Raw genomic sequence first — 25,769 nt, forward strand, 5'->3', positions numbered from 1 at the left:
TCGAAAACTTTGGTGACTAACCTGCTATTGCAATTTTTCAGTGTACCACATGGTAACACCACTACTACTCGATTGTACCACATGGCAACACTACTACTGGATTGAACTAGCATTTTCACCAAGTGTACTAGAATGTTTTGGTTCTATCTCTTTCACTCTACTCAAAACTGGGATGCATAAAAAATGACAAAATGATATACACCCTTTGCACACTGTCAAAGAATCATTGTACACAAAATCAACTTTGTGCAAAACCAAAACCAAAATACTATCCCATCTGGTGGATGATGGCACAAGCTTCTAAGAAAATTCTATTACAGCGAACCACATTATTTTAATTGATTTCTTCGCCAGTTAGTCGTCTGTTACTTCGTTTGTGATGGAAGCATAGAGGTAACTCTAAGACCACTGGGTCCCGAAGAAAATAATTTTTATTTTTGGCTCACTCAGTACCAGAACAACGGTCCCAAGCAGTCCCAAGCTATTTCACTCACCCCTGCATGTTCTGCATGAATCCACACACCCCTGATGTTATCTGTCAAACTTTCATAGCGAATCAAAACAAACATAGTGTAGTAATAGAATTTCAACTAGAATAGGGTACGTTAATCGTTTGCTTGGGACCAATAGGCTACTAAAGTGGTGAGCCAATTTAAAATCGTTAGTTTCGTATTGATTGTTGATGGAAGTGTGAGTTGGAATAGTAGAATTAGGCGCATTTCACAAAAAGTTGTAGAGCAAAATTATCAATATCTTTGATCAATTCGCAGTACGGTTTAGAATCGTATTTTTTGATTATTACTGATGATTCATTCATGCACACTAAGACTTTGTTTCCGTGTTCGGTAAATTTTACCGAAATCAGAACAGCTGAACGTTCGGAAAAACTTTGACCTACATTTTAAAGGCTATTGAATTTGAAAATAATATCAAAACATGTTCAACCTTGTTTAAATGATCAAATCTTGACATTTTAGTTGAGATTTAATTTCAAAGTAGCTGAAAAGCAATTGAATTGAATTGCATAAATTTTACCGAAAAATTCAGCTGTTCAGATTTCGGTAAAAATTACCGAAGTCGGCGATAATTTCTAAGTGTGTGCATGTAAACTGGTATTTATTGTTACACAAACTAGCAACTTGACGGAAATGTTGTTTACAAAGATGTGCATTATATGTAACAGAAATTTACATTACTTTTTCGAACTGTGCATGTATGCAGTGCATAAAGCATACTAGCAATAAAAAGCGTACCTTAACAAAAATTTCGTTACGTAATGTCCCATTATCCGATATGTGACTACATTACAGGGGCGGCCTGCTATGTTTGACTCGCTCTAACACTGATAAACACACACGCAGCAGAGCAACCACAAACAATTTGTTGATTATGTGGGCTTTTCGAGTATTTTTCCGATGAATCCCCCCCCCCCCCCCCTCCCTGTTAAAAAAAAAGATCAGTCAACCTTTATACGAGTTCCCAGAACAATCACTGAGTTTGAACTCCTACACGGTTGACTTGGGCAGCGAAACTAACTTGTATATGCTATCGGGGCAGGCAGGGTGCAGCTCGAACGTTGATAAAGAGATAAGAAGATGGTTCGAACATACGGTTTGCCGTATTATCTGTGTACGCAGGACATGACTCATACACACGCCACTGAAGCACTTTTGATCCCGAGTGTGCACCTGAAACAAGTCAGAAACGGTGGCGGGGTTTAATGAATAACGCGCTAATTTGAAATTCTACCGGCAGTCCGGCGGTTGGCAGCCGCACGGAACGAAGCTTGATTGTCCCTTTCATCGACAAGGTCATGTTGTCAGTGTAGCGATGTGACGAATCAAGGAACCACATTGTATTGGATATGACCCAGTTCCCTGTCGTTCTGTCCATGATGAGGGGGGGGGGGGCAGGATGACTTGGATTCTTCGGTCGAACAAAACATGTTTTAGCGCGTGTGAAAGCAACATTACAATGATTTTAATGTCAATAATTAATGACAGTGCGGCCCTACTTCCATGGGTGCAGAATGGTATTATTACTTGAATGAAGGTCTGTGTTAATGTTTGATGTTATGTCAGACCACAAACGTGCATGTCGAATGTACGTGGGAAATTTACACATTTTCGCTTGGAAGTGAAGTTTTGATAGAAAATCATCGATATCGAAAACGATAAAACAACCGATGATCATCATCATCATCATCATGATTGCATCAATGCAATAATTCGAAATGAAAAAAAAACTTTTGTTCACTCAAATGCCATGAGAATAGCCCCTTTGCTCGTAATATTTTCTTAACATTAATCATTGACTGCTCGCATACAGTTGGTTTATGGTTACTGTATGATGGAGCTGATTTAATTTCCTTACTAGGACAAATGAAAAATTCTAAATTCTAATTGTCGCATTAAAATTTCACTCGTGCAACTTTAAGGAAATCATTAAATAAACAACAGAATCGATAACAGGTTTCCTTGCTTGTTTAAACAATATTGTCGATTAAAATAATGATTTTTGTTTTTGGGATATAGGGGAAATGACGGCTTCGGCATGACAGACTATTTTCGGCAACACAAATTGACACTATTTTCACTGGATTTTCTTACGAAAACACTTCGCTGAATGCATGCTAACGATTCTTTATGCTTTCAGCTTCAATTTGACTATATTTTTACCACTTAGAATCACAATGAACAAAAGCAATCTAGCAAGGTTTTCTTGAAATGCAACACCCGCACTACAAATTGTAGCTGATTTCGAGTTGCCGATAATAGAACAGCAGATTTACACGCAGTTCAAATGGAACGGTTTCCGATTAAAAACTGGTTGCCGACAATACTCGCTCTCACTAGAGAAGATTGGAGCTTTGTAAAAGCGTTTCAAAACAGTTTTTGACAATTCTTTCGACTGAAATTGTTAGAGCAGCTGGCAGCAAAAGATTGTAAACAAACCAATACTGCATATGTGTGCGTTCCTTAGAGAAAAAGGCTATAGAAAGATGGTCGCTGCTTAGGTTGCCGAGAATACGTAAATTCCCCTATTTACGTGAACAAACTTGTAAGCTTGCGTCAAATTTTCACCGTTAGAAAAATTCATGCAAATCTCAGTGACTGGTGGAGCCAGAACTGCAAAATCTCGACAATACACGACGATATTCAAAATTGTACTTTGGACATTCATTTGATCTTACAATCATCGTCAAGGCAAACCATGTCAGTTACATGGAACCGTTAAGGTGAACAAGAATCTACGTCCTGACCTGCTTGGATAACAATAATATGAATCAGAATGCACGAAATTACACTTTTTGTTATCATTTGTCATTGGCTGAAAAATGAATGAGATTTTTTTTTTGGAGGATCAAGTCTGTCAGTGGCTATGATAATTTTTTTGTCAATATCGTTCCAAAGTCTGTCAATGACAACGCCAGATCTCAGCACTGAGTAGAGCACACAAGTTATTGCTAGATTACACGACAATTCATGTAAATTTTAGTGAAATGTCGCGTAAAATGCCAATATTGCATGTAAGGGTAATACAAACTTCACGATTGAGCGACAGCTTAGAAGAAAGATTTTCCTACAATTCTATAATTTTTTAGTTGATTGGTAAAAACAAGGGTGGGATATGCTGTCAAATCCGCCTACTGATCATCCACCAACGATATGTAAATAAGTAAGGCGCAGTGCATTTGTCGTCCCTTTCGTTCTCCCGTTTTTCTGAATGGTTATAGGAGTGTGACGTCAAACCTTAAACAGCCGAAGAACGAGGGAGATGGCAAATTCACTGGTCCTACCCTGTTTATGTTCATTGATTTTCTAGCAAGAGGGAAACAAATTAGTGGGAAAACAATGAATCCATTCATCCTCGTGTGCTAGATAGAGAAAGACAATTAAACATCAACATTTGGTTCCAAACATCGTTGCTTGTGGCTTGTTGTCTTCTTCTTCTTCTTCTTCTTCTTCTTCTTTCCTTTATTTAACGTCGGTCTCTGTTCCGCAATCTAGTGCCAATCACCGACGGACATCGATTGCCATCCATTGACGGCAATCGAATGTGCAGGAAGGCAGCTTCCACACCTGCGTAGGATATCGCACCCATTCAAACACACATGGGCCGGGACCAACGGCTTTACTTCCCTTCCGAAGGAAGACGTAACCAGAGATTTTTATGCCTCAGAAAAATCCCACCGACCTCGGCTGGGATTGAACCCAGACCCATCGGGGTGTTAGAAAGAAAGCAGTCACGCTTGCCACTACACCACCGGCGCCGGCTGGCTTGTTGGAACCTAAGAGGAAGAGGTGACTCTATCTTTATCTATCTCTATCTCTATCTTACGCACATGAAATCGGCCAATCAGGAGCTGGTTCACGTTTGACAGAAAAGTGGTTCATTTTCGCCCCCGTATTGTCACCTCTTCTCTTAGGTTGGAACCAGTTATGCGAGCTAGGCGACGATTGTTCATATTTGACAGTCACCTCCTCCCCTTGGTATAAAATGGGCAAGGATTCCCAGTTTGAGTTGAATTATTCTGCTTTGCACGTTTGAATTCGGACGCATCAGCCACCAGTCATAACCATCTAATTGACCAGTTGAATTGTAAGTAATATTTTCCCATAGCACGACACACAACAACCGCTCTAGAACCTTGGCTGACACTCGATGCTGTTGCATTTATTAAATGCATTGAAAATTATATGTAACATGTATCTATTTCTACGTATGCAGTGCCATATTCAACACGCAATACTCATTTACTACTGTGTTCGTCGTATCGGCAGTCATCGCGCAATGTCAAGGTTAGTAGTCAGCAGCAGCCCACAACAACGAACTGGGTATCATCATCCTCCACCGAGATGTTGAGCTGATAGTCACTTCACTATTTACAATACTACTCGTCAGCCACGTCACTCATCCCAAAGGGAAAGAATGATAAACATACTTATGGACCTCCTTGGGCCGACTATATGGTTTAATAAAATAGCAATCATTCATTACGTGACTAAAATATTGTTCGTCCCCAACTTTTACATTCATTGTCACACCCTGCCTTGTTTTCAATTATGTCGTTCCTCATGCAAATGAAGTAGGTACAGTCAGTAGTTCGTTTGGGCGTGGGGAAAACAATGGGACATTTAAGCCATCACGTGACACGACCACCGATTATCGGAGCGAGTCAAGTGGAGCCGCCTGGTTTGTGTTTCGCTCGGGGAAAACATTTTTGTCACTTTGAAATTGCTCTGAGGGTCGGAAATTCAGGTATTTTGGAAACAAACACAAACATTCCAATTATTTGCGCAGCTCACACACATTCGGCAGGTGTGAATCAGATTTGGCCCATGAACGGTGCTAACAAACCAAATGACGAAAGCCAAAGAGTTCTCGAAAATAAACGCTAGGTGCCTTCGCTGCCGGTCTATTAATTGCTATCTGATTGAGTTAGCTTAGCACCCTCATCGGAAACGTGACTTGACCCAAATAGAAACATGATAGGTCGTAAATATTCACAGCAAGAGGGTAGTGAATCGAAAATAGATTGACTCTGAAGATCAAAGTTAAAATATAGGTACTAGGGCTGCTCAATGAAAAATAAAAATATATACGCGATCGAGGTGGATTTGAATAGATAACTCTCAATTGCTTACAACTCCACTAAAGGGAAATCCAAGCCTACTATATTTTTTTTATATTAGTGACACATGAAAATGGTGCCTTAATCTACAAGCCTACTAAGTAAAGCTCACCACTGTCATGGACAGTGTTGCCGGAACTAATCTAAACACATACAATGAAATGGAAACGCATTTAAGTCACTATTTTTCATTACTCGCAAGGCTCTCTACAAAGTCTGCTCGATGATCGTAAACATGGAACGTCACCGGGTGAGTAATTTATATACTTCCGCGAACGCGATGAATAAGCACATAAGCAGGAGGGGAATACCACCCTGGTGGCAAACTATTGTTGCTGTCGTTCGTTGCCACTGGTGACGACCGGCGACGATGAAATCTGATGACTTCAGCGTTTCATCTGATCGCCACCCCTGGGACCGAATACAGTAATCCCTCCATTTATGCGGTGGATGGTACCGTCCACCCACCGCTGTTTCTCGGCTGTCCTGCAACTAATTACGCTTTGTATGTGAATAGTGTCAACCATAAACGAGTTATCTACAGAAACTGAAATAACAGAGAAATAGCGGTGGGTGGACGCTAACACCTACCGCATAAATGCAGGGATTTCTATACATTCTGACTGCATATATAAATAACCGCTTCCGGTCGTATTAACCCAATATTGAGTAGCTATTAAGATTAGTCCCTCCGGGTCATGGCGGGGATCTGTCACAAGGAGTTCGAGGCCTACTGCGTTATGCTGAGATTAGTTATTTCCGTTCGGAAAATAAACAAAACGTCTACCAAACCTGTATTCGTTTATCGGTAGGTAGGGTTGGGAATTCAATGTTGGACCTGCTAAGCAAAAGCGATTGTTTCAAGCGTAACTATTCAAATCGACGTATCTACTTTTGTAAACAATCGTTTCAATCGACGATTTGTCTTAACTGCTAACTCACCCAAGCAAACAAATACCATCAGCAGGTAGGGAATCCTTCCGCTACTAGCTGGTGTTGTTAGTTTCTGTGAGTGAGCTAGCAGTTGCCACAAATCGTCGATTGAAGTGATTGTTTATAAAATCATATACGTCGATTTGAATGGTTACGCTTGATTTATTAAATCAAACCGGTTTGTACTCATTTGAAACTAGCTTTTAGCAGTCTTGCACCTCAGAAGGAGATATGTCTTCCCTGCGTTAGCAGGTTTTTGAAGATTTTTTTAATTGGTGAAGTGATTTATTAAAATCAAACAACCAATCAACGAACTTCAACAAATGCTTTTAGATGACTTTTGCCGTTTCTTTCCGTTTTTTGCTTTCACACGACGAACATACGTTCCCAATGATCAAGTGGATCGTAACACTTTATACGTTTTAGGATTTGCGCGATAATTAGAGCACCATTGTTATTGCACGATCGGGATCAACCTCTCTCTCCCTGTCTCTCTACATCGGAAGAGCAGAAACAAGCATTCTTATTCTAGAGATTGTTTATCTCAACTTCAAATGAAACGATCCGCAGCAGCAGTTTTGTTTTGCTTGTATTGATTTTGCTTCGGTAAACAAACCGTACACAGCGACAGCACAGTCATGTCGAGTGTTTATCTTTGCCATAGGGGGGAAAATGATATCTCAAGTGCTGGTGGAGTTTGAGCTCTTGAAATAGGATTATTCATCAATTCTCTATAATGTTGTATTGCTCGATGAATGATTTCTGGTTCATTCTGGTAATTGGGTTCTGTGGCACGTTTTTCCTTAGAACTTTGTTGATTATTCGATGGATTATTGGACAAATGGGTACATTGTCACGAGCCTAATTGATCACATGCTTTAAATTTGTATCATTTAGAAAGACTGAATTTGAGATAGAGTCAAAGTTAAAACTATTGGTTATCTTAGAGTGCCTATTTATAGGTAGAGTGACGGCATGTCAAAAATTTAAGTTTAAATCTCTGTTTGATCCATCAACGGCTAGGAAAACGTCGTCCCAATCGAACAGAAGACATGTAAAATGGTTGAGACGTCATCATACTCCCTAACAGAACGAGCTACAGAGGCACTCTAGAGTATCTGAGAATGGCTTGGTAAACGTCATTCCAATCAAGCAGAAAACCTGTCATATCGATGTGGTTTCGTCTGTCTATTAAAATTTATTATGCATTGCAAGTTTTTTTTTTATTTATTATAACTAAACAAAGTACAATGGCCCCAAATTCCAGCATCGGTCCACACAGAAAAAAGCTGAATTTTAACCATTGTGTAATTTCTCCCTCGTTTAATTTTAAGCTATAGTCGACATAAACAACGAAATTGATTAAAAGCTTGTATGCAATCATACTGGTTTATGCGAAATCGCGCTTTAATGGACCAATGAAAATGCTGAGGTTTTAATAGAACTAGGCTATGGCTACCACAGTAGTTTACATTTGATCGCCAGTAGCTAGTAGCGCCAAAAGAATGCTGTGGTGGGTTCAAAACATGACCATCTGAATTGAAATATCTTGTTAATTTGATTCAACCGGAAATCTATGCCTAGTCCCACCATGGATTCTTCAAAAGACAGTCAGCTCAGCGCACATCACAAAGCCTGTCCGAAGCAGCACGTTATTTCGCGTAAGACTCTGCGTGCACACATTCGGATAACTGCGCATATCAAATTTAGGGAACTCACTGCTGTGCTGAGAATGGTCACAACACTCCACAAAATCAATCCCACATTCCAAACATCACCGATTGTGATATGAAGAAAAAGAAGAAATCTAATCGCTCTAATCCTCGGTAGGTAAAAATCTCATTCCTTCCGGATGCATGATACCTTCCAGGTCTATAATCACAATCGTAACCCAGAGCTATCGTTTGAGCTCAATCTGTTATTTATCTTATCCGGCAACATGTCCGCAAGGTTAATGTCCAAGCTACAACATTTTAGCAGCCAGAAATACCATCCAGCTCGTCGTGATACTGCGCTGTTATTTTTCACCTTACTGCTTCGACGACGGCCTTTATATCATCCAGCATTGAAAATTCATCGCCCAACCTGTCCCGCAGTTTAGGTTCCGTTTCTACGATAGCGTACTCCCGGTATTATCTTCTCGATAAGGAAAATAAAACATTCAGGCTGTCATAATACCGGATTACCAAACATGTAATTCTTACGTCACTTTTCAAATAGACCAATGTAACATATCCACAATTTTGAGAAAATCGAAGTTGAACAGATTATTATTTTAACTGTTTAGAAACAATACAGTTTGCAATACCATTTTTAATGTTTTCAGTGAATAATAACGTTGAAAATTCAGTTGAAACGGTAAAATCACAACTTAATTTTGAGTTTCATGCTACAATATAGAAGTTGTACATCGGACATGTTACATTGGACGATTTTTCTCATAATCAATGAGTGTTACATTGGACGTTTTGTCTACATGATACTAGATTCCCTTTCACAGATTTCAGAGTAGAATACCTAACTTTAGGTTGGCCCCGCCTTTAGAAAATGAACACCAATCATGTTTGGACTATTGACCGAAGTATCATTTCAAACTATACTTTGGACAATTTTTGATAACTTAAATAAATGAAAGTAAATTTGGATGGATGTTTTTGTATCACATACAATGATAGAAGAGCAATAGTTTGTATCGCTTAACTCGATTTGTTTGCATTTGTTACATTGGTCTATTTGAAAAGTGACGCGAGAATTATTCACAAACAAAGTCAACCAGATGACTGGCACTGTCGGCACAGCGCAGCACACTGAGAAAAAAGTTGGCGCAACATAAGTGTGTAGAGTGACCACCCCTTGTTCCATACAGTAATTCAATTCAGCTGAAGCGTAAAAACGTTCAAGCACCATAGAGCTTTTTGACGTTTAATCGGCGCACACTACTGAACCAGTTAAATCGAACTAGTGCGAGCAAGAGGGAAACAGATTAGTGGGAAAATAAATCGTTCATTCATCTATGTGTGCTAGATAGATAAAGACGAAACGTCAAAAAGGTCTATAACATTTGAATCACCCCTTTCTGACATACACTGAGGCAAAAGAACGTAATTATTCCATATATGAATTTTAGCCACAAGAAATCGGTATGAATTTTATTGATTTGCCTTATGACAAATAATGTACACAGCAAAAAAAAATGTAATACCGATCAACGTAATTCAAGCTGATGTATGAAATAATGATGTAATAACAAAAAGCAGATACAATATTACATCAATGGATGCAATTTTGTTCGCAAAATCGATGTACATCGTACAATGTGATATTACACAACCGATGGATTGACCTGGTTACAGCAGTTTCGATGTAATATTCAACAACTTTTTTTGCTGTGTAGACAAAAAATATAAAAACTGAGTAGACTGGAACCGAACCATGGACGTTGAGATAACGGGGTCCTCGTTAACACTCGTCTTTTAACGCTTGGGGAAATGAAATTGATAAAGGCGTATAAGAGCTACCTCATGTTAGACGAAAATGATTCATAAGTCACGCTTATGATATTCATATGTGTCGTTCATATGTCGAGCCTTATGAAATTCTTAAGTTCATTTGCCTCAGTGTATGACGATTGCCATTATGATTATGATTAGTATTGACAGCACAAGCAAAACAAATCTGATTTCAATTTTGGTTGAGTCGATATATTTTCATTTCAATCATTAAAGTTCGAACGACACGTGATAATTCTCGAAGAGAACTGTGAATTGACGCCGTAGATATGAAAGAAAGAGGACATTTCCAATACGCCTTTTTATTAGAAATTAAGCGATCGGAACGTCAAAAAAGAGTGTTGTGAGCAGCTCCAAAACTTGATCTACAGTTGAAAAATTTAATTCTGTATAATTTTTGCAAGGATCTTGCTATTGTCCAGGGATACTTTTGTTGAGAAAAATGGAAACTTATAAAAGTGCCTTAATGGTGATGATCTTCCGGATATCTTGTGTGTGAATAGTTTAGGTGCAAATCGGTTCACACGGCGAATGAGAACGACCCAAATTTGAGTTTAGTTAACTCATAAAACCATAACAGCAGGAACTCAGCGATGAATAAACTTGCCTCATATTTATCCAGGTTTTCCCAGGTTTTTCCAGGTTTGTCCAGGAAACACTTCCTGAATATGAGAAAAGTAAAGATTGGATTCACTCAGTCTATTGGTACTACTCCTAGACTGCACTGAGGCAAATAGACGTAACAATTCCATAAGATCCACTTATGAATTTTAGCCACAAGAAATCAGTATGAATTTCACTGATTTGCCTTATGAAAAATAATGTTGACAACAAAATAATAAAACGTCGCAGACTAGAACCGAACCATGGACCTTGAGATTACGAGGCCTGTGTGTTGACCATTCGTCTTTCAACGCTTGGGAAAATAAGATGGTTATATTCGTAAAGAGCTACCTCATGTTAGACGAAAAACATTTATAAGTCAAGCTTATGAAATACAGATGTGTCGTTCATAAGTCGAGCCTTGTGAAATTCTTAAGTTTATTTGCCTTCACGTGAGTAAATTTTTTAAAATAAAATAAAAATTTATTTTAATAGTTCAAACCCTCTAGCTAATGTTCCATGAAAATCGAAGAAGGTTGCATCCTAGCGCCTCGTCTTTTGGCGTGGAATTGCTCTATGCTGACAAATAAATATGAGATCAGAAAAACAAAACTATAAACATCCCGAAACGCATTTTCACGTGACCCTCTTGGTTATTTCATCAACCAGTCAGTGTGTACGTTTGGTAAATCACGCACGCAATATTCCCATACTCACTCGCTTCATGGATTCGTTCCAGTGTATTTCTTGTATGTGTTGTTGCCGTCGTCGCCAAACTGGCGGGAAACGAGAAGTAGGGGCTCCCTAATTTTCGCGTCGCTTTTCAAATAGAATACATTGATCGATTCTCTTAATCGACTTTCTCTTTCGTTAATAGCTTGCCTGCATTCATATTTCGGGCTAACTTGTCTATTGGACTTGGACGATAAGAACAGCTGAACATGTTTTTGGAGCCGAGCTATTAACGAAAGAGCAAGTCGATTAAGACAATCGTTTGTTTGATAAGTGACGCGAGAATTCTCATTATTTGTGCTTGTGACATTTACATGGTGGTGACGCGTTCTAGAAATGACACCACATCGCTATGTGTAATATCGCGTTACTTTTCAAATAGAACAATCTACTATTGATCGATCCTCTCCATCGACTCTCTCTTTCGTTAATCGATCAATGTGGATCAATGTAGATAGGACTTATTGAAAAATGACGCGAGAAATGTGATGACTATACCCATTCGTCAATTGATGGTGAGGAGCACTCCCCTATCTATAATATTCAATATGATTGCTGGAAGGAACGCCAAATTAGCAAAGCACTGCTAATGAATGGTATGTTCTATTACTATAACATCAGCACAAATAGTAGGGAAGTATTACGCATTTTCTCCAATGTTGACTAAACATCTTCCCACGCCATATGACGCCTAAATATCTTAGTATGAAGGGTGCTCATGTGTTGCAGTTTCCAATTTGGATGTGCGTTTTATTTCATTCACGGTTTGCTTTTACGGAAAAGGAATGGCTCTGAAGGACGTTGGAAGTCGTGTCGAGAATGTTTCAAACGAGTTCTGGTGTGCAAAGGCAAGCGACCACGATCGTGTAAAATTAACTATTGTATAGGTACGTGAAGGGCACACATCTGGTTCGTTGGGTCAGGCACCGCTGCTGACAACCTCAGTCAGACTCGCACTTGAAGTGCCACCAGGATTGGAACGTTGATGTTTATGTGAGCAAAATTTGATAAATAGTAGAAGTTATAGGAAATAAATTCTGATAACGTTTCTGCTTTTGGCAATTTACTTCATGGTAGACCGTGCTAATCACAACGCTAAATCTGGCATCGTTCACGTATCAGCCTTGAATTAGCGCGCTTCTTGGTTTTGTTCCTGCACTGAAACTGCGTTTGAAATCCATATATGTGTCAACAACATCAATATCTACGAGCATACAACGGCAGTGGAAGATATGACATCATCTCTCGCCTGTTGATTCCGTTGATTCATTCAAAATCGTTCCACCTTCAGCAGAACTGCACAGAAAGGAAATCGGGTAAACAAGTGTGGGTTATACATACAGTGAATCTCAAAATTGAGCGTACAACTTTTGGCTGCTGGTTCGTCAAACATTCCTTTAGTATTGGGCTAAATTGGTTGAGTATGTGAGTATGTACGTAGTTAAAGCAATTTAAGAAATCCCTGATCACATGTAGTTCCAAAGAGCCTGAACGAAATGTGAAACTTACGAAGATAACTTGAAGACACGATATGACGGAACATTGATACTAATTGTATCTAACACAATTAAATTCTTCCAGAAATTAGTTAGTTAGGATAACATATTGAAAAATGTGTTAATTGTTAGTGAACAAGTGTAATGTTGCATTGAAATGCTTTAAATCGTGTTAAATTTAAATGTTTCACATCCGTTGTTGTTATATCACATCATTGCTAATAATCTTACTCTTAAGTGTCCTGAGCGCCATCCCTGGCGCAAAGGGCCAACGTGAAAGATCTCCATCCTGGGCGATTGTTTGCTTTCGCCTTGACCTGGGCCCAGGTCAAATTCCGGTCGACTTGCTTAATCTCCTTGTTTAGGCTTCGCCGCCATGAGCCCCTGGGTCTGCCTCTGCTGCGATGTCCGGCTGGATTCCAATCCAGCGCTTGTTTGCAGATTTCATTTCCGCTCTTCCGTAGAGTGTGGCCAACCCACCTCCACTTACGTTCCCGAATTTCTGTCGATATCGGCTTCTGGTGACACCGTCGATGGAGCTCGGCATTCGAAATCCAGTTGTGAGGCCACCAAGCACGAATTATATACCGCAGGCATCGGTTGATGAACACCTGCAGCTTCTGTGTGATCTCCGCTGATACGCACCATGTTTCGCTAGCGTACAGCAGTACAGATTTCACGTTAGAGTTGAAAATTCGGATCTTCGTGCGGAGACTAATCTGATTTGACTTCCAGATGTTTCGTAAACTCGCAAAAGCAGCCCTTGCCTTCTTGATCCGTGCACCTATGTCACTCTTGGTTCCGCCGTCCGACGCTATCTGGCTGCCAAGATATTGGAAACTTTCAACCTTCTCCACTTCCTGACCAGCTACCGTAAAATTGGATGGATTTCCCGTGTTGATATCCAACGATTTAGTCTTGCTGACGTTGATGTTGAGACCTGCCGCTGAGGAGCGTTCGGCGAGATCGTCGAGCTTACTCTGCATGTCAGAACGCCGTTGTGATACTAAAGCAACGTCATCCGCCAAATCTAGGTCGTTTAGATGCTCCATTGTAATAGGCTGCCAGAGCAACCCACGGTTCGGCACACGGTCGATCGCACCAACCATTATCTCGTCGATTACGATGAGGAACAGTAGCGGTGATAGAATACATCCTTGCCTCACTCCAGCGACTACCCGAATAGGGTCAGATAGGGCTCCGTTGTGCAGCACCCTGCACGTGAAAGCCTCATACTGAGCTTCGATGAGGTTGACGATTTTATCCGGAACTCCCTTGCGCCTTAGGGCGCCCCACAGGTTTTCGTGGTTGAGTCGGTCGAAAGCTTTTTCGTAGTCAATGAAAACCAAGTAAAGGGACTCTTGGAATTCGTTGACCTGCTCCAAGATTATGCGGAGCGAGACAATATGGTCCACACAGGATCTTCCAGCACGGAATCCCGCCTGCTGCCGTCGGAGAGTCGCGTCGATCTTCTCCTGTATCCGGTTGAGGATAACTTTGCATAGAACTTTGAGAACACAACACAGTAACATAATGCCACGCCAGTTATCGCATACAGTTGGGTCCCCCTTCTTTGGGACCTTCACTAAGACGCCCTGCATCCAGTCAGCCGGAAAAGTCGCGGTGTCCCAGATATTGCAGAATAGTTGATGCAACATTTGTGCAGATAGCATGGGGTCAGCTTTGAGCATCTCTGCTGATATGCGATCGACCCCGGGAGCCTTGTTGGATTTCATGGTTCGGATAGCAGCTTCGATCTCCGGTAGGGATGGCGCCTCAGAATTGACGCGAGTGATGCGTCGCACTCTTGGCGGTGCTAATAATGTATACATCTATATCTTTTCCGGTACCATGGAGTCAACCCAAGTAAAAGTGAAAGAAGAGCTGCAAAATGGAGTACATGCGATACGACAATGGAGTGATGCTCGTTAAGAAAATACCCGGAGACACTGTCCATTTTCCGCATTGGTGTTACGGTTTTATAAGACGCAACTAGGAACTCGAAAACACATCAGAAATAACATGGGAGACTAGTAGTGACTAGCAGTGATGCATAGAAGGACAACGAGTTCACAAATAGGCAGCAAAAGTTGGTGAGTTCGTTTTAATTTTTTAATTGTTATTATTGCTCATATATACAGAACAATGCTGGGATTGGGAGGGACCATCATTGAAGCGATTTGGATAGGGCGAGTGAAATTGTCAACTCCCTGGCAGGCTCAACTCCACATTCATTGGGGTATCCTTCTGTCGGACGGCTCGTTTTTTGACCAATTGTATAATCATGTGGTTGGAAGGAGATTATCTACCATCCCGTGGAGACGTATAGGTGAATTTACTTATTGATCCACCAAACCCGTTTTTGACCCCTTCATACAGTGACATGTTGAGGACAGTCAGAGGTTATTAAGCTTAATCAAATCAAACAGTGAGGAGCGCCCACTGCTATCGTACTTAGTTTCCGTGCTACAATGAGTGGTAGACAATTATCATACATACATAAAGCTATTTTAGAAATACCCCAACAAACAATTTTAGCAGCAGACACGCTTTTGGCTAATGTGTAGCTAAAATTGTTTGTTGGGACGCCTTTTTCTCAAATAGGGGAAATGGCTCTAATGATGGATCTAAGATTGGGCCCATCGCTAAAAATCTGCTATTTATCAATTTTATCTAGACGAACGCGTGATTGGGACGGTACTTAGGATACTTTTGGTGGCTATTGAAAATTTAGTCGATTGCTGAATTTATGTATGGGCCCAAATTAGACATTTATCCATTTTCTCTATAATGAATAATCGAAACCGGTTTTTATCAGCAGTGAAATTGTGTTTGATGCCGTTAGGTATATAGATTTCACAGGAAAGGGAAGAACTTTAGGTAAGTGAAAAAAAAATTCCACTGAAATGTTTATAACTGAAACAAATTACAAATAGGTACCTGTCCACATTCAAAATGTCAGATGCACTTCGACACCTCGCACTTACCGAACGATGACTGTACCTAAAAGTTTATTGCAAAATATCTTTTCGCAGAATGGGCGATGTATCTACTGTGGTTACCACCGACCAGCAGCTTTGGCCGTACCTAATCTTATCAGCTGTTATCTCAGTTTATTTTAGGCCGGTGTGCCTAAACCTGATTTGCGCACCACGTCGGCGGTGTTATGTAAACATTATATATCTTGACAAAGTGAGCTGTCTTGACAAACTCGAATTTCTAGCGATGAGTGCCGTTCATTTTGCAACCCTATTTTGCAGTTCCAGGAATATTATACATTAAATTATTCAATATTCATAGTCAATATTTACTGAACTTTTTGTTGATTGTCGTAGATAATTTTGATTTGAGGACTGGATAACATGTTTCGCAAGTGAAAATCTGAGGTAATCAGGACAGCAGTAGTTCTCCTTTCTTCATTCGATTTGTTGTCAATAATCAAGAATGCAAGTTTAACTAGGTTTTATATCATTCTACAAGTCTAAATCATGGTGTACAGAACCCTCATTAAACCAAATTTGTTACTTGAGATGTCATGAATTGGTTCTATGATAAACTGTATCTTATTCACCAGAAAAGTGTTGAAATGTTAAACAGATCGTATAGTCGAAGAGTGAAGGGGGGAGGAATTTCAATTACGATTATCTGAAATTATTAAAAGAGAATTTCTGACGCGTGGAGGGTCATTACTGTATTCTATTGAATGTTTTACAATAAACGTTTTTCCACAGTGTATTGTCTTATGGAAGTAAACAATCCGATGCTTGCATAATGATGATGCATTGATTTTTTGCGTAGGTAAATAATCCACAACTCGACATTGAACGATTTGTGGAAGTTTGATTGATTATTACATTTTTTTAATTAAAACAACTGCTTGATATCAGGATCTTTGTGATATTGATATGTAAAATGATTCCGATATGCCGTATATCAGAGGGTCAGTTGATGAACGGGTGAACTTTATAATAATTATGCTACACGTAGTTGAAGATGCTAATTTCAAATAACAGACTGTAGTGGTAATTTTTATACGATAGATGGAGTAGATGAAAGCATAGAGTTGATAGTTCCGCGTTAGAGTACGGCAGTGTGAAGATTGCATATAGATATTAGAATAGCGAGCTAGGACAACTTTTAAGGAAGGTACAAATCGGTTTTTTCATCTCTCTTTACCAAACTCCCCCTTTGTTTCAAATTTGAAAATGTTAAAAATCTTTCACTATCGATTCAAGTGCATTGCACATTGAATCACGCTACTGTTCAAACCAGATGGATTTAAAGTGTTTTGCATTTCAATGCGATGTGAATTGCTTGCTCAAAAAGGTAAACATCGAAAACAAGACTTTTGACTTTATCCTATCAACCCGCCTCATATATGAGAACAACCGTGGCACAGTGAGATCGAACGAAGACTCCAGCAGCAGCACACCCCAACAGTCCACGATCGAATCCCAAATCAGACCCATTAAAAGATATGTGAAAGCTCTGGCCTCTGGCAGTTTTGTTTATATATTTGTCGATTCATTGTTAGAGTCGGTAAAGTAGAATTCGATCAAGTAGAATATTGTAGAATATTGAACTATGATGTGCAAAGCTATTGATATCCCCAAATGAGGCACATAGAATCCAAGTGTGTCACAATTCAAATCCATAGTGCTCAGGCATGATTCATAGCATAAGATTCACACATGAAATGGATGTGTTTCACAATAAGCGCAAAATTAAGTGTGAGACACATGATAAAAACGTGTGGAATTTTTCGAGTGTACCGATTTTTTACCGCACGTGTTTTGGTGCCTTTAATAAATTTTCAAGCAGTTCCACGGCAAATGACGAATCGGAAAAACTCGAGCTCATCCGATTTGCATAGTTGTGTGTTATGGGCAATCATTCACATTTTTACAAAAATTGTTGATTTGTTTTTTTCAAAATGGCGTCTGTTATTTTTCAATAAATTGTAGTACGAAAACATCAATTATTATTGAAATGTTGTCTGAGACAGGATGAGAGGACATACCTCAATTACAACTTCTATTCATGTTTCACACTGTCGTACTCTAGCGGAACTATCAATCTATCCTCTTCAAAACTTTCTATAGCTAATAAATTGTCGCACTAAAGTTTCATGTTGATCAAGGAATCAAAAATATCGCCAAATGACAAAATTACAAGCGATCAACGAACCGAATGATAACGCTGTGTCAGAAATGGAAAGCAATAATGATATAATCTTCTTCCTTTCTTTTCATGACAAGCAGCCCGTGCGATACAGCTCACTCGGGGCGGTAAAAGGAAACGAGCAAATTTTTGGCAAGCTGCTTCACGAAGTAAATCCGATGATGATGGATTTTTTTTGTTATTCTAGACCAATAATTGAAATAGGTGGAACAACCAAACGTAAACAATGGCTTTAAACACAAAATTCTCGAGAATCAAAACACTCCCACGCAAACTAACAATGCCATTCGATGAAGGAAGTTTACTCTATCAGATGATGGTGTTAGATTGCTTGGATGTGCTTTGATTCTCGAGGAATTTGCGTTTAAAGCCATTGTTTACGTTTGGTTGTTCCGCCTATTTCAATTGTTGGTCTAGTTATGTCGCGATTCAGATCAAGCTATGTCCTCATCCGTGTATATTGCAACAAAGCAGGCAAGCAATATATCATTATCCTTTTACCACTCCGATCGAGGTATGGTACAGAGCAAGTTTGTCATGGTAGTTGTAGCAACCGGTCTGTCTTGGATTCGCTGATGTTGATATTAGTATAGACCTTTTTGACATCTTTCTCTATCTAGCACACATGAATGGAAGGGCGGTTTGTTTTCCCACTAATCTGTTTCCCTCTTGCTCGCACTCGTTTGATTTAAATGATGCAGTAGTGTTCGCCGATTAAACGTCAAAAAGCTCTATAGCATTTCCTCCCAGTTCTAAACATCATGTTTTTCAAAAGAAATTGGTCACAATCTTAAATAAAATTGGTCAAAACCGAACCAAACTAAAAATTTCCAGACTTAACGAAAGCAGCTGCTAATAAATACAGAATAGAAATACAATTTCTGCAATATTGATATATTAACATTTATAGATTTTTTTATTGTTTTGTTGTTATTTTTTATTTGAGCTAAAGAATGTTGTTCCTTGTAATTAAAATAGCAATCAAAATATTCAGCCATATTAGGGAAATTAAAATAAGAAACATACTAAAAATATGAATAGCATAAAGTTTTGATCTGTAATATGAACAGGTTTGTTAGATTAATTTAGATCTGGGCATCAGTGTTCGGAAAAACTCAAAAACTCAAATCTCATGCATAAGTTTATGTGCCTATGAGTTTTACCTTGCAAAATTCAACGTCGCAAAAATCACCGATGAGTTTTCAGGTTCAAAAATTCATTGCTTTACATTTTGGTGTTATTCATTGTTATTACTATTGATTGTGCATCAGGGGTTGGAAAACTAACACAACATGCATAGCCATGACATCAATTGACGTTTGAGTGGTTTTTATGAGTTTAAAGCTGGAATGATTTTTCAGCGTTGTGAGTCTGAGTGCGTGAATATGCATGAGAATCTCATGCGTGAATTTTGTTTGCCTCATTCGCACGCGAGTTTATTCTCGCAGGGAGGCTCAATGGATGCGATTTGAGAATGATTTTCCGAACACTGCTGGGCATAGACGTTAGGCATTTAAATTCAATCAAATTTAACATGAGCCAAAAAGGTGCTCATGGGGACCGACTTTTGGGACGATCTAGTTTAGAATTATTTTTCATTAATCGGAGTCGGTGCTTATTTTTCGGCTCCGACGCCCACTGTTAAAAATGCGCATGTTCTAAAATGCGTCCGATTCCGCCTCCACAGCCCTGGTTATAATAAACTTAAATTCAATGCCAGAGGTAATACATCTGGCAACGCATGCTCAATGGTACTTTTACGATCACTATTGACTCAAAATTATGTTGGCGCGCGGAACTGCCGCTCGGCCTGGGTGAATGGAATCAGTGCTGCAAAATCTCGACAATACACGGCGATATTCAAAATTTTGCCTTGGCAACTCATTTAAGCTAACAGTTGAAGTAGGCCGCACTGCGAAAATGACGTGTTTTTGTTTTGCTGCTTCGTTTTCGTTCAAGTGAAAATGTTATAAATTTACAATTTCATTTTTAAAAAGTGCTAATTTGAAAGTACAGAAGTGTTGTTGAAAAGTGCATTAAGTGAACATTTGCAAATTCTTATCCGTTGCATGTGGTGCCGACTGTTCTAACCTACGCGTAGTTACGCTCAGCTAAGTTTATGTACCTTGTCGTTCCTCTGTCCGCGATAGGAAATATCAACCATTTCAAAACTTAATAAATACGCGTCAATCAAGTATTGCACTACTGCTTGATTGAAAGTTTCAGTACATTATCAATGGTGTATATTTGCATCGATAATGTATTGGAGCGGGGCTCATCATGTGTGAAAATAGCTACGGAATGCTTGTGTTCTTGAAATGAGCTATTGTAGCTGCGGTAGAGCGGTCACCTTCTAACTCCCGGGTTCAAGCTTCTTGCATTCATAAGAAATGATTGCAGGCAGATTTTATCCATAATGCCACTGCCAGACAGTGAGAGTTAGGCCAAGGGCGAATCTTCATTCTAGTCTACGATTCCACATACTATTAATAACCTTTTACACTTGAGAACCTCCTATCGATCAGAATGAATTGTGCATATGTTTAGGATCAACAAACATTTTCAGGCGCAAAGGAGCAACAGGATTGAGCTGATAACGTTTCTTAATTACAAAATCTGAAGACTGTTTTTAATAATATGTTTAGGTAATGGGCAGCAACAACGGACAGATAAACTACTTACAGCTTATATTTATTAAATGCTTGATGTAACGATTGCCAGCAACGCCGGCTGGGCGTATCCTATGGCTTACCCTCCCTACTAACAAAAATCCACCCTTCCCGTGACACTTATGAGGGGTCATAGAGTTCTCACCATCTCTCTTAAGTAAGTGTCGGACTAACATTCCTCCCCTATCCCCACCAGTTGCAAGCACGTGGCCAGGACAGCTCTGGTCTGTTGGAAGGAGACACATCCTATATCTAAGAGGTAGTAATTAATCACAAATTACTATCTAACAGCAACGGATGAAGGTAGGTATCCTTCTTAACAACAGTTTGGAGCTCGTACCACCTACGACATTGTGCAACCTGGTTTATGCTATGCAACTCATTTACGCTAACAGTCATCGTCAAAGCAAACCATGACAATTGTCAGTTACAGTTTATCAGTGACGAACATGAGCAGATTTTATTATTAGCTAAATTTGAAGCGCAATTAAACAACTTGAGCAAAACAATTACATGGAGCCGTTAAAGTGAACTAACATCTACGTTCTGAACTGCTTGGATAGTAATAATGTGACTAAGAATGCACTAAATTACACTTTTTTGTTACCAGGTTAAGCTTTGTCATTGACGAAAAATGAATGAGATTTTGACAAAGGCTTTTTTTTAGGTATATCAGTGACTATGTCAAAAACAATTTTGTCACTATCGCGCGAAAGTCTGTCAATGACAATGACAAATCTCAGCACTGAATGAAACTGAATATCAGGTACATACTTTTTTCAAGCCTGTCGATCAAAATATATTGATCAACTCTATGGAATGCTGCCTTGCGGTTGATATAAATGGCGTCGACGCCCACCAGAGTCGATTACGCTTCGGTCACGATAATTTCGAAACCTTGAGAACACTAGCCTGGTCATTAGACTGATGCAAAATTTGACATTTTCGCTCCACAGTGCTCAAGCGGTTCCAAATCGGGTCTTGATTAGCCTCCCAAGGTTTGAACTGATTTGGTAAGAAACTGACTGGGCACAAACCATTTGAAGTTTATATGGAAATTACTAAGGGGAAACCAAACATTTTCTCCGTAGTCTTCTATCGTTCTTCCATATTGCACCGTTAAAAATTTCTATAGCTATTCTTATGGAAAATTTTGTCAGCTATAACTTTGCGGAATACTCTTTTTCTGCCAAACATCAAATTAAATAGTTATTAATTGTTTAGGAGATTGATAATCTTATGGCATGATCAAGCAACTGTTTTGTGGGCAACACTGTATTCTGCAGTGTGATATAGTAGCCATGATGTTTTAGCTCTATTCTACGCGCCAGAAACACCAATGTTGCCTGCTGAGCAGTTGATTGAGCATAATCATAAGACAATAGTGACTTGAATCATTAATAACTTTTGATCCTTACATTTGATCGATAAATGGTTTTTAAACAAAGTTGTAGCTGTTAAAATTTACTACAAGTACAGCTATCATTTTTTACAGCAGAGTAACATGGTTAATTATTAGATAGATATGAATACAAAATTTGGTTTCCCCATAGTAATTTCCATATAAACTTCAAATGGTTTGTGCCAAGTCAGCTTCTTACTAAATGACTTCAAATTTTGGAAATTCAGGAACCAAATTGGAACCGTTTGAACACTGTGGATGGATCAACACCAACAGCTGAAGAGGATTTCAGTTTACCGGTTGCAGCCAGGGCTGGCAAAGCCCATTTTCAATGAAAGATCTCACGCGATATTTGCAGAGATAGTTCTGTCAATATCATATCATGCTCATCGCAAATAGGGTTAACTACCTCATTTCCGGCCTATTAAGCACCGTACGTACCATAAGATTTGATAAATAGAAACCAATCGTTGAGATATTGTCAAAAGTCTAACACTTCTTCTTGACGCCAAACTCGGCCTACGGATTCTAAACTCACTTTGACCTATCGGATGAAGATAAAAATTGGTTCGGTCGGAGCGCTTCTTTTGTTTTTGAGAATAATGGATGCAAACCTTCATATCACGCGTTCTCATTGACTTCGTTCGGTAGCTTACTAAGTAAAGTATAGTACCTAACGCATAATTGACTTGTTCACTCTGAAATCATGGATTTATTTGAAGTTTTCTGCTCGATAGGCCCAAAATGGGCGATTAAGCCGAAGTAGTTCTCTACCCTACTAGCTCATTTATTGATATTATTGTTAATTATACCGCGGAAATCGTTAAAATATATTCTCTCTACCGATTACATACTGTAACTTGCCTAAATTCATTTAAATCAGTTTGAAATTATGATTTCCAAACTGTATGACAATTATTCTTATGAGAGCTTGATAATTGGGAAATGGCCTGTTTTGCCATTGTCACATGACGCCCGTGATATTTCCCAGCTCTGGTTGCAGCTGCAACGGCTCTTTCAGTTACTTGACATAGATGAAGGTCAAAAAACATTCCGTGGAGTCCTTTGCAGTGCAGCTTCTGATTAGTGCAAGTTTGAAAGGCAGTTTTTCTACCTGGATTGACAGTGCCTCACTAGTGAGTCTGAATAGAATCCTCACAACCTTTCTACCGACACTTCTAGTTTGAGACCAGCGGGTATGAAGCGGAAGTTAGGTTCACGACCTATCCTTATTAAGATTATTTTTTTCATTCGCTCTCACTACCACTCGGAATAGGATCTTTTGAACATTTCAAAAGGTCCTACTTGCTTTGATCGCATCTCTGCCGTTTTTCTCTATTCTCCATTCTCTACCACGACTATGCCAAAACATTAAATTTTGTCTTAATTTTTCGATCACAAATCACCTACCGATGTCGATCTACATTACTGTTCTCTCATGAAACATATATGTACAGAGAATGTAAGAAACCTACAATTACAGTTGCATGTGATCCTTATGATTTACAACCAGGATAACCACACATATACACACAGTCTGTCTTCTACATCATGAAAATCAATGATGGGAATCGAATTCTTAAAATATCTCAATGCGGTTTGAAATTGATAAATGAACGGGAATCGTAGCTTTAGATTATTTGAAAGGCATTTACTAATACATAAGCGATCGTCATGATGAACTCAACAAAAAAACTCACACAGAAAGTGCAATGACAATGTGCTACTTGGAGTCACATACATAGTTATGTTTCATTCAATGGAGCCGCTTGATCTTAATACCAGAATAATTATCAAGACGTAAATTATGAACTGGTACCTTTCGGTATTTAAAACAGAACTTCTCGATTGCAAATGGTGAAGGTTATCACAAAAAAAAAAACAACTCTCCCAAAGTCAACACTGCTCTAACCTTTGGTTGGTGCATTTTCTGATAAATCTTGGCCCTACAATATATTCATCTGCTTGCCACCATGTTTTTTACCAAACATTTCTGTTCATCACAGAGTATTTCGAATAAATTGCGTTTACAAATGTGTCCTATCTGATGATAACGTATTCAGCTGCGGTATTCATATACACACCCATATAGTACACAGAGACAATCACCCAACCACAATTCAAACGAATAATTTCCACACTAACTAGTCGGCAATTTCACAATCGAGTAAATCTCTGCATCAAATGTGTTTTTCCACATTGTATCCATTTGTCATCACCGTCGTCATTTTTTGTCGCAATTATCCACGTGTGCTCGTCAGGTATAATTTCCAAGTTAGGTATCGATCACCAGGTTTCCTCGATGCGTAAGTGATAAAAATAAAACAATACAAAAACAACAGCGACTCACCGAGCACAGCAGGTTGAACACAAACAGTACGTATTTGATCGTTGACAATCCACAATTGAGTGCCATTTTTGGGCGGTTTATTACTGCTTCTTCGGTATTAAAACGCTATCTGTTCGTTCGTTCGTCTGGTTTTCCACACCCGCGGAAAATATTTTTAAACCGAAGGTACTTTCACTCGTGAACTCGAACTCCTCTCGATATATAGTTCAGAATCTTCGAACTACAGGATTACTTTTTTTTTCTTTGCTCGTGGGTTGGATGAAAATTTTCCTTCTCGGTTTTTGTGTTTTGCTCTTACGTTCACGACCCCATGCGTCCGTATTGCTTTATATCTCAAACAAGACTAACGTTGCCGAAGCATTCAACCGGTGTGTTTAACTTACTCGCACTCTCGCCCACCAGCATGAAACGGACACACTCGATGTTTACAATCTACCTATATCCTATACTATTAGTAGGTACGTTGAGTCGTTGATTGATCTACCAATACCGACTAAGCTTTTGAATATTTGAAACAAGGCGCGAAAATTTTATTTCTTTTTCCATCGTTGTGTGGGAAAGATAAGGAATCCATACAGGGAAAATGATGCGATGACTGATGAGTCATACCGTACTAGTGTGCGTGGCTTCCATATATTTTAGGGAAGGTTGGGAATTTGTTAGCTGCTACTGTGTTACCTGACTTATAACGAATTTACGTTATATACGAGTACCTTGAATACAACGTAATAGTTCGTCTAATTTTACATTGCAAATGCTATGCAAAATTAGACGAGTCATACGTTGTATTTGGGCTACTCGTACACACCAAATTTTGGAAACGAGTTCCAGCAAAACAAATAGCTGAATAGCTTCCAGCAAAACTATATCTTGCTGCATGTTCAGTAATTTGAGGTATTTTGTTGAATGCTCAAAAACTGTGTTTTTTTTTGTTTTTTTTTTTTTTTTTTTTTTTTTTTTTTTTTTTTTTTTTTTTTTATGGTCACTTTAACACTCTAGGGTCATTTGTGACTTGTCCGGGGGTGACATTTGAACTTGTGACTTTGGCGTGAGAGGTATGGATGTTAACGACTACGCCGGGGTCGCCCCCAGTAGCTCAATAATTTGTACACACATAAATTTTTTCGCCGAGATTCCAACAGCCGAGTAGTAGGGTTAACTACCCCATTTCCGGCATATTAAGCACAACCCGCACTTAGTCTTTCTTATTCTAGCGTAGTTTAGCACCAAACGGAATATTATTATAACTGATGGCTTCC

At 39.1% G+C, this 25,769-nt stretch overlaps 1 protein-coding gene across 2 annotated transcripts in view; it reads right to left on the reverse strand.

Moving 5' to 3' along the window:
* LOC135709821 (23 kDa integral membrane protein-like) overlaps positions 1 to 24,830 on the reverse strand; it is a 41,211-nt gene extending 16,381 nt beyond the window's left edge. Inside the window, exon 1 of one of the 2 annotated variants that reach the window (XM_065232233.1) lies at positions 24,511 to 24,828. In XM_065232233.1, the coding sequence (XP_065088305.1) occupies positions 24,511 to 24,576 (66 nt within the window). In that variant the 5' untranslated portion in view covers positions 24,577 to 24,828. Of the gene's footprint in view, positions 1 to 24,510 lie in introns of both variants that reach the window. The other variant, XM_065232232.1, reaches the window with a different exon arrangement.
* Between the last annotated feature and the right edge of the window lie 939 nt (positions 24,831 to 25,769).

Source organism: Ochlerotatus camptorhynchus, unplaced genomic scaffold (assembly GCF_037179485.1).
Source record: "Ochlerotatus camptorhynchus isolate MF236.1 unplaced genomic scaffold, CSIRO-AGI_Acam_v1.1 ptg000365l, whole genome shotgun sequence".
Taxonomy (NCBI): Eukaryota; Metazoa; Arthropoda; class Insecta; order Diptera; family Culicidae; genus Ochlerotatus; species Ochlerotatus camptorhynchus.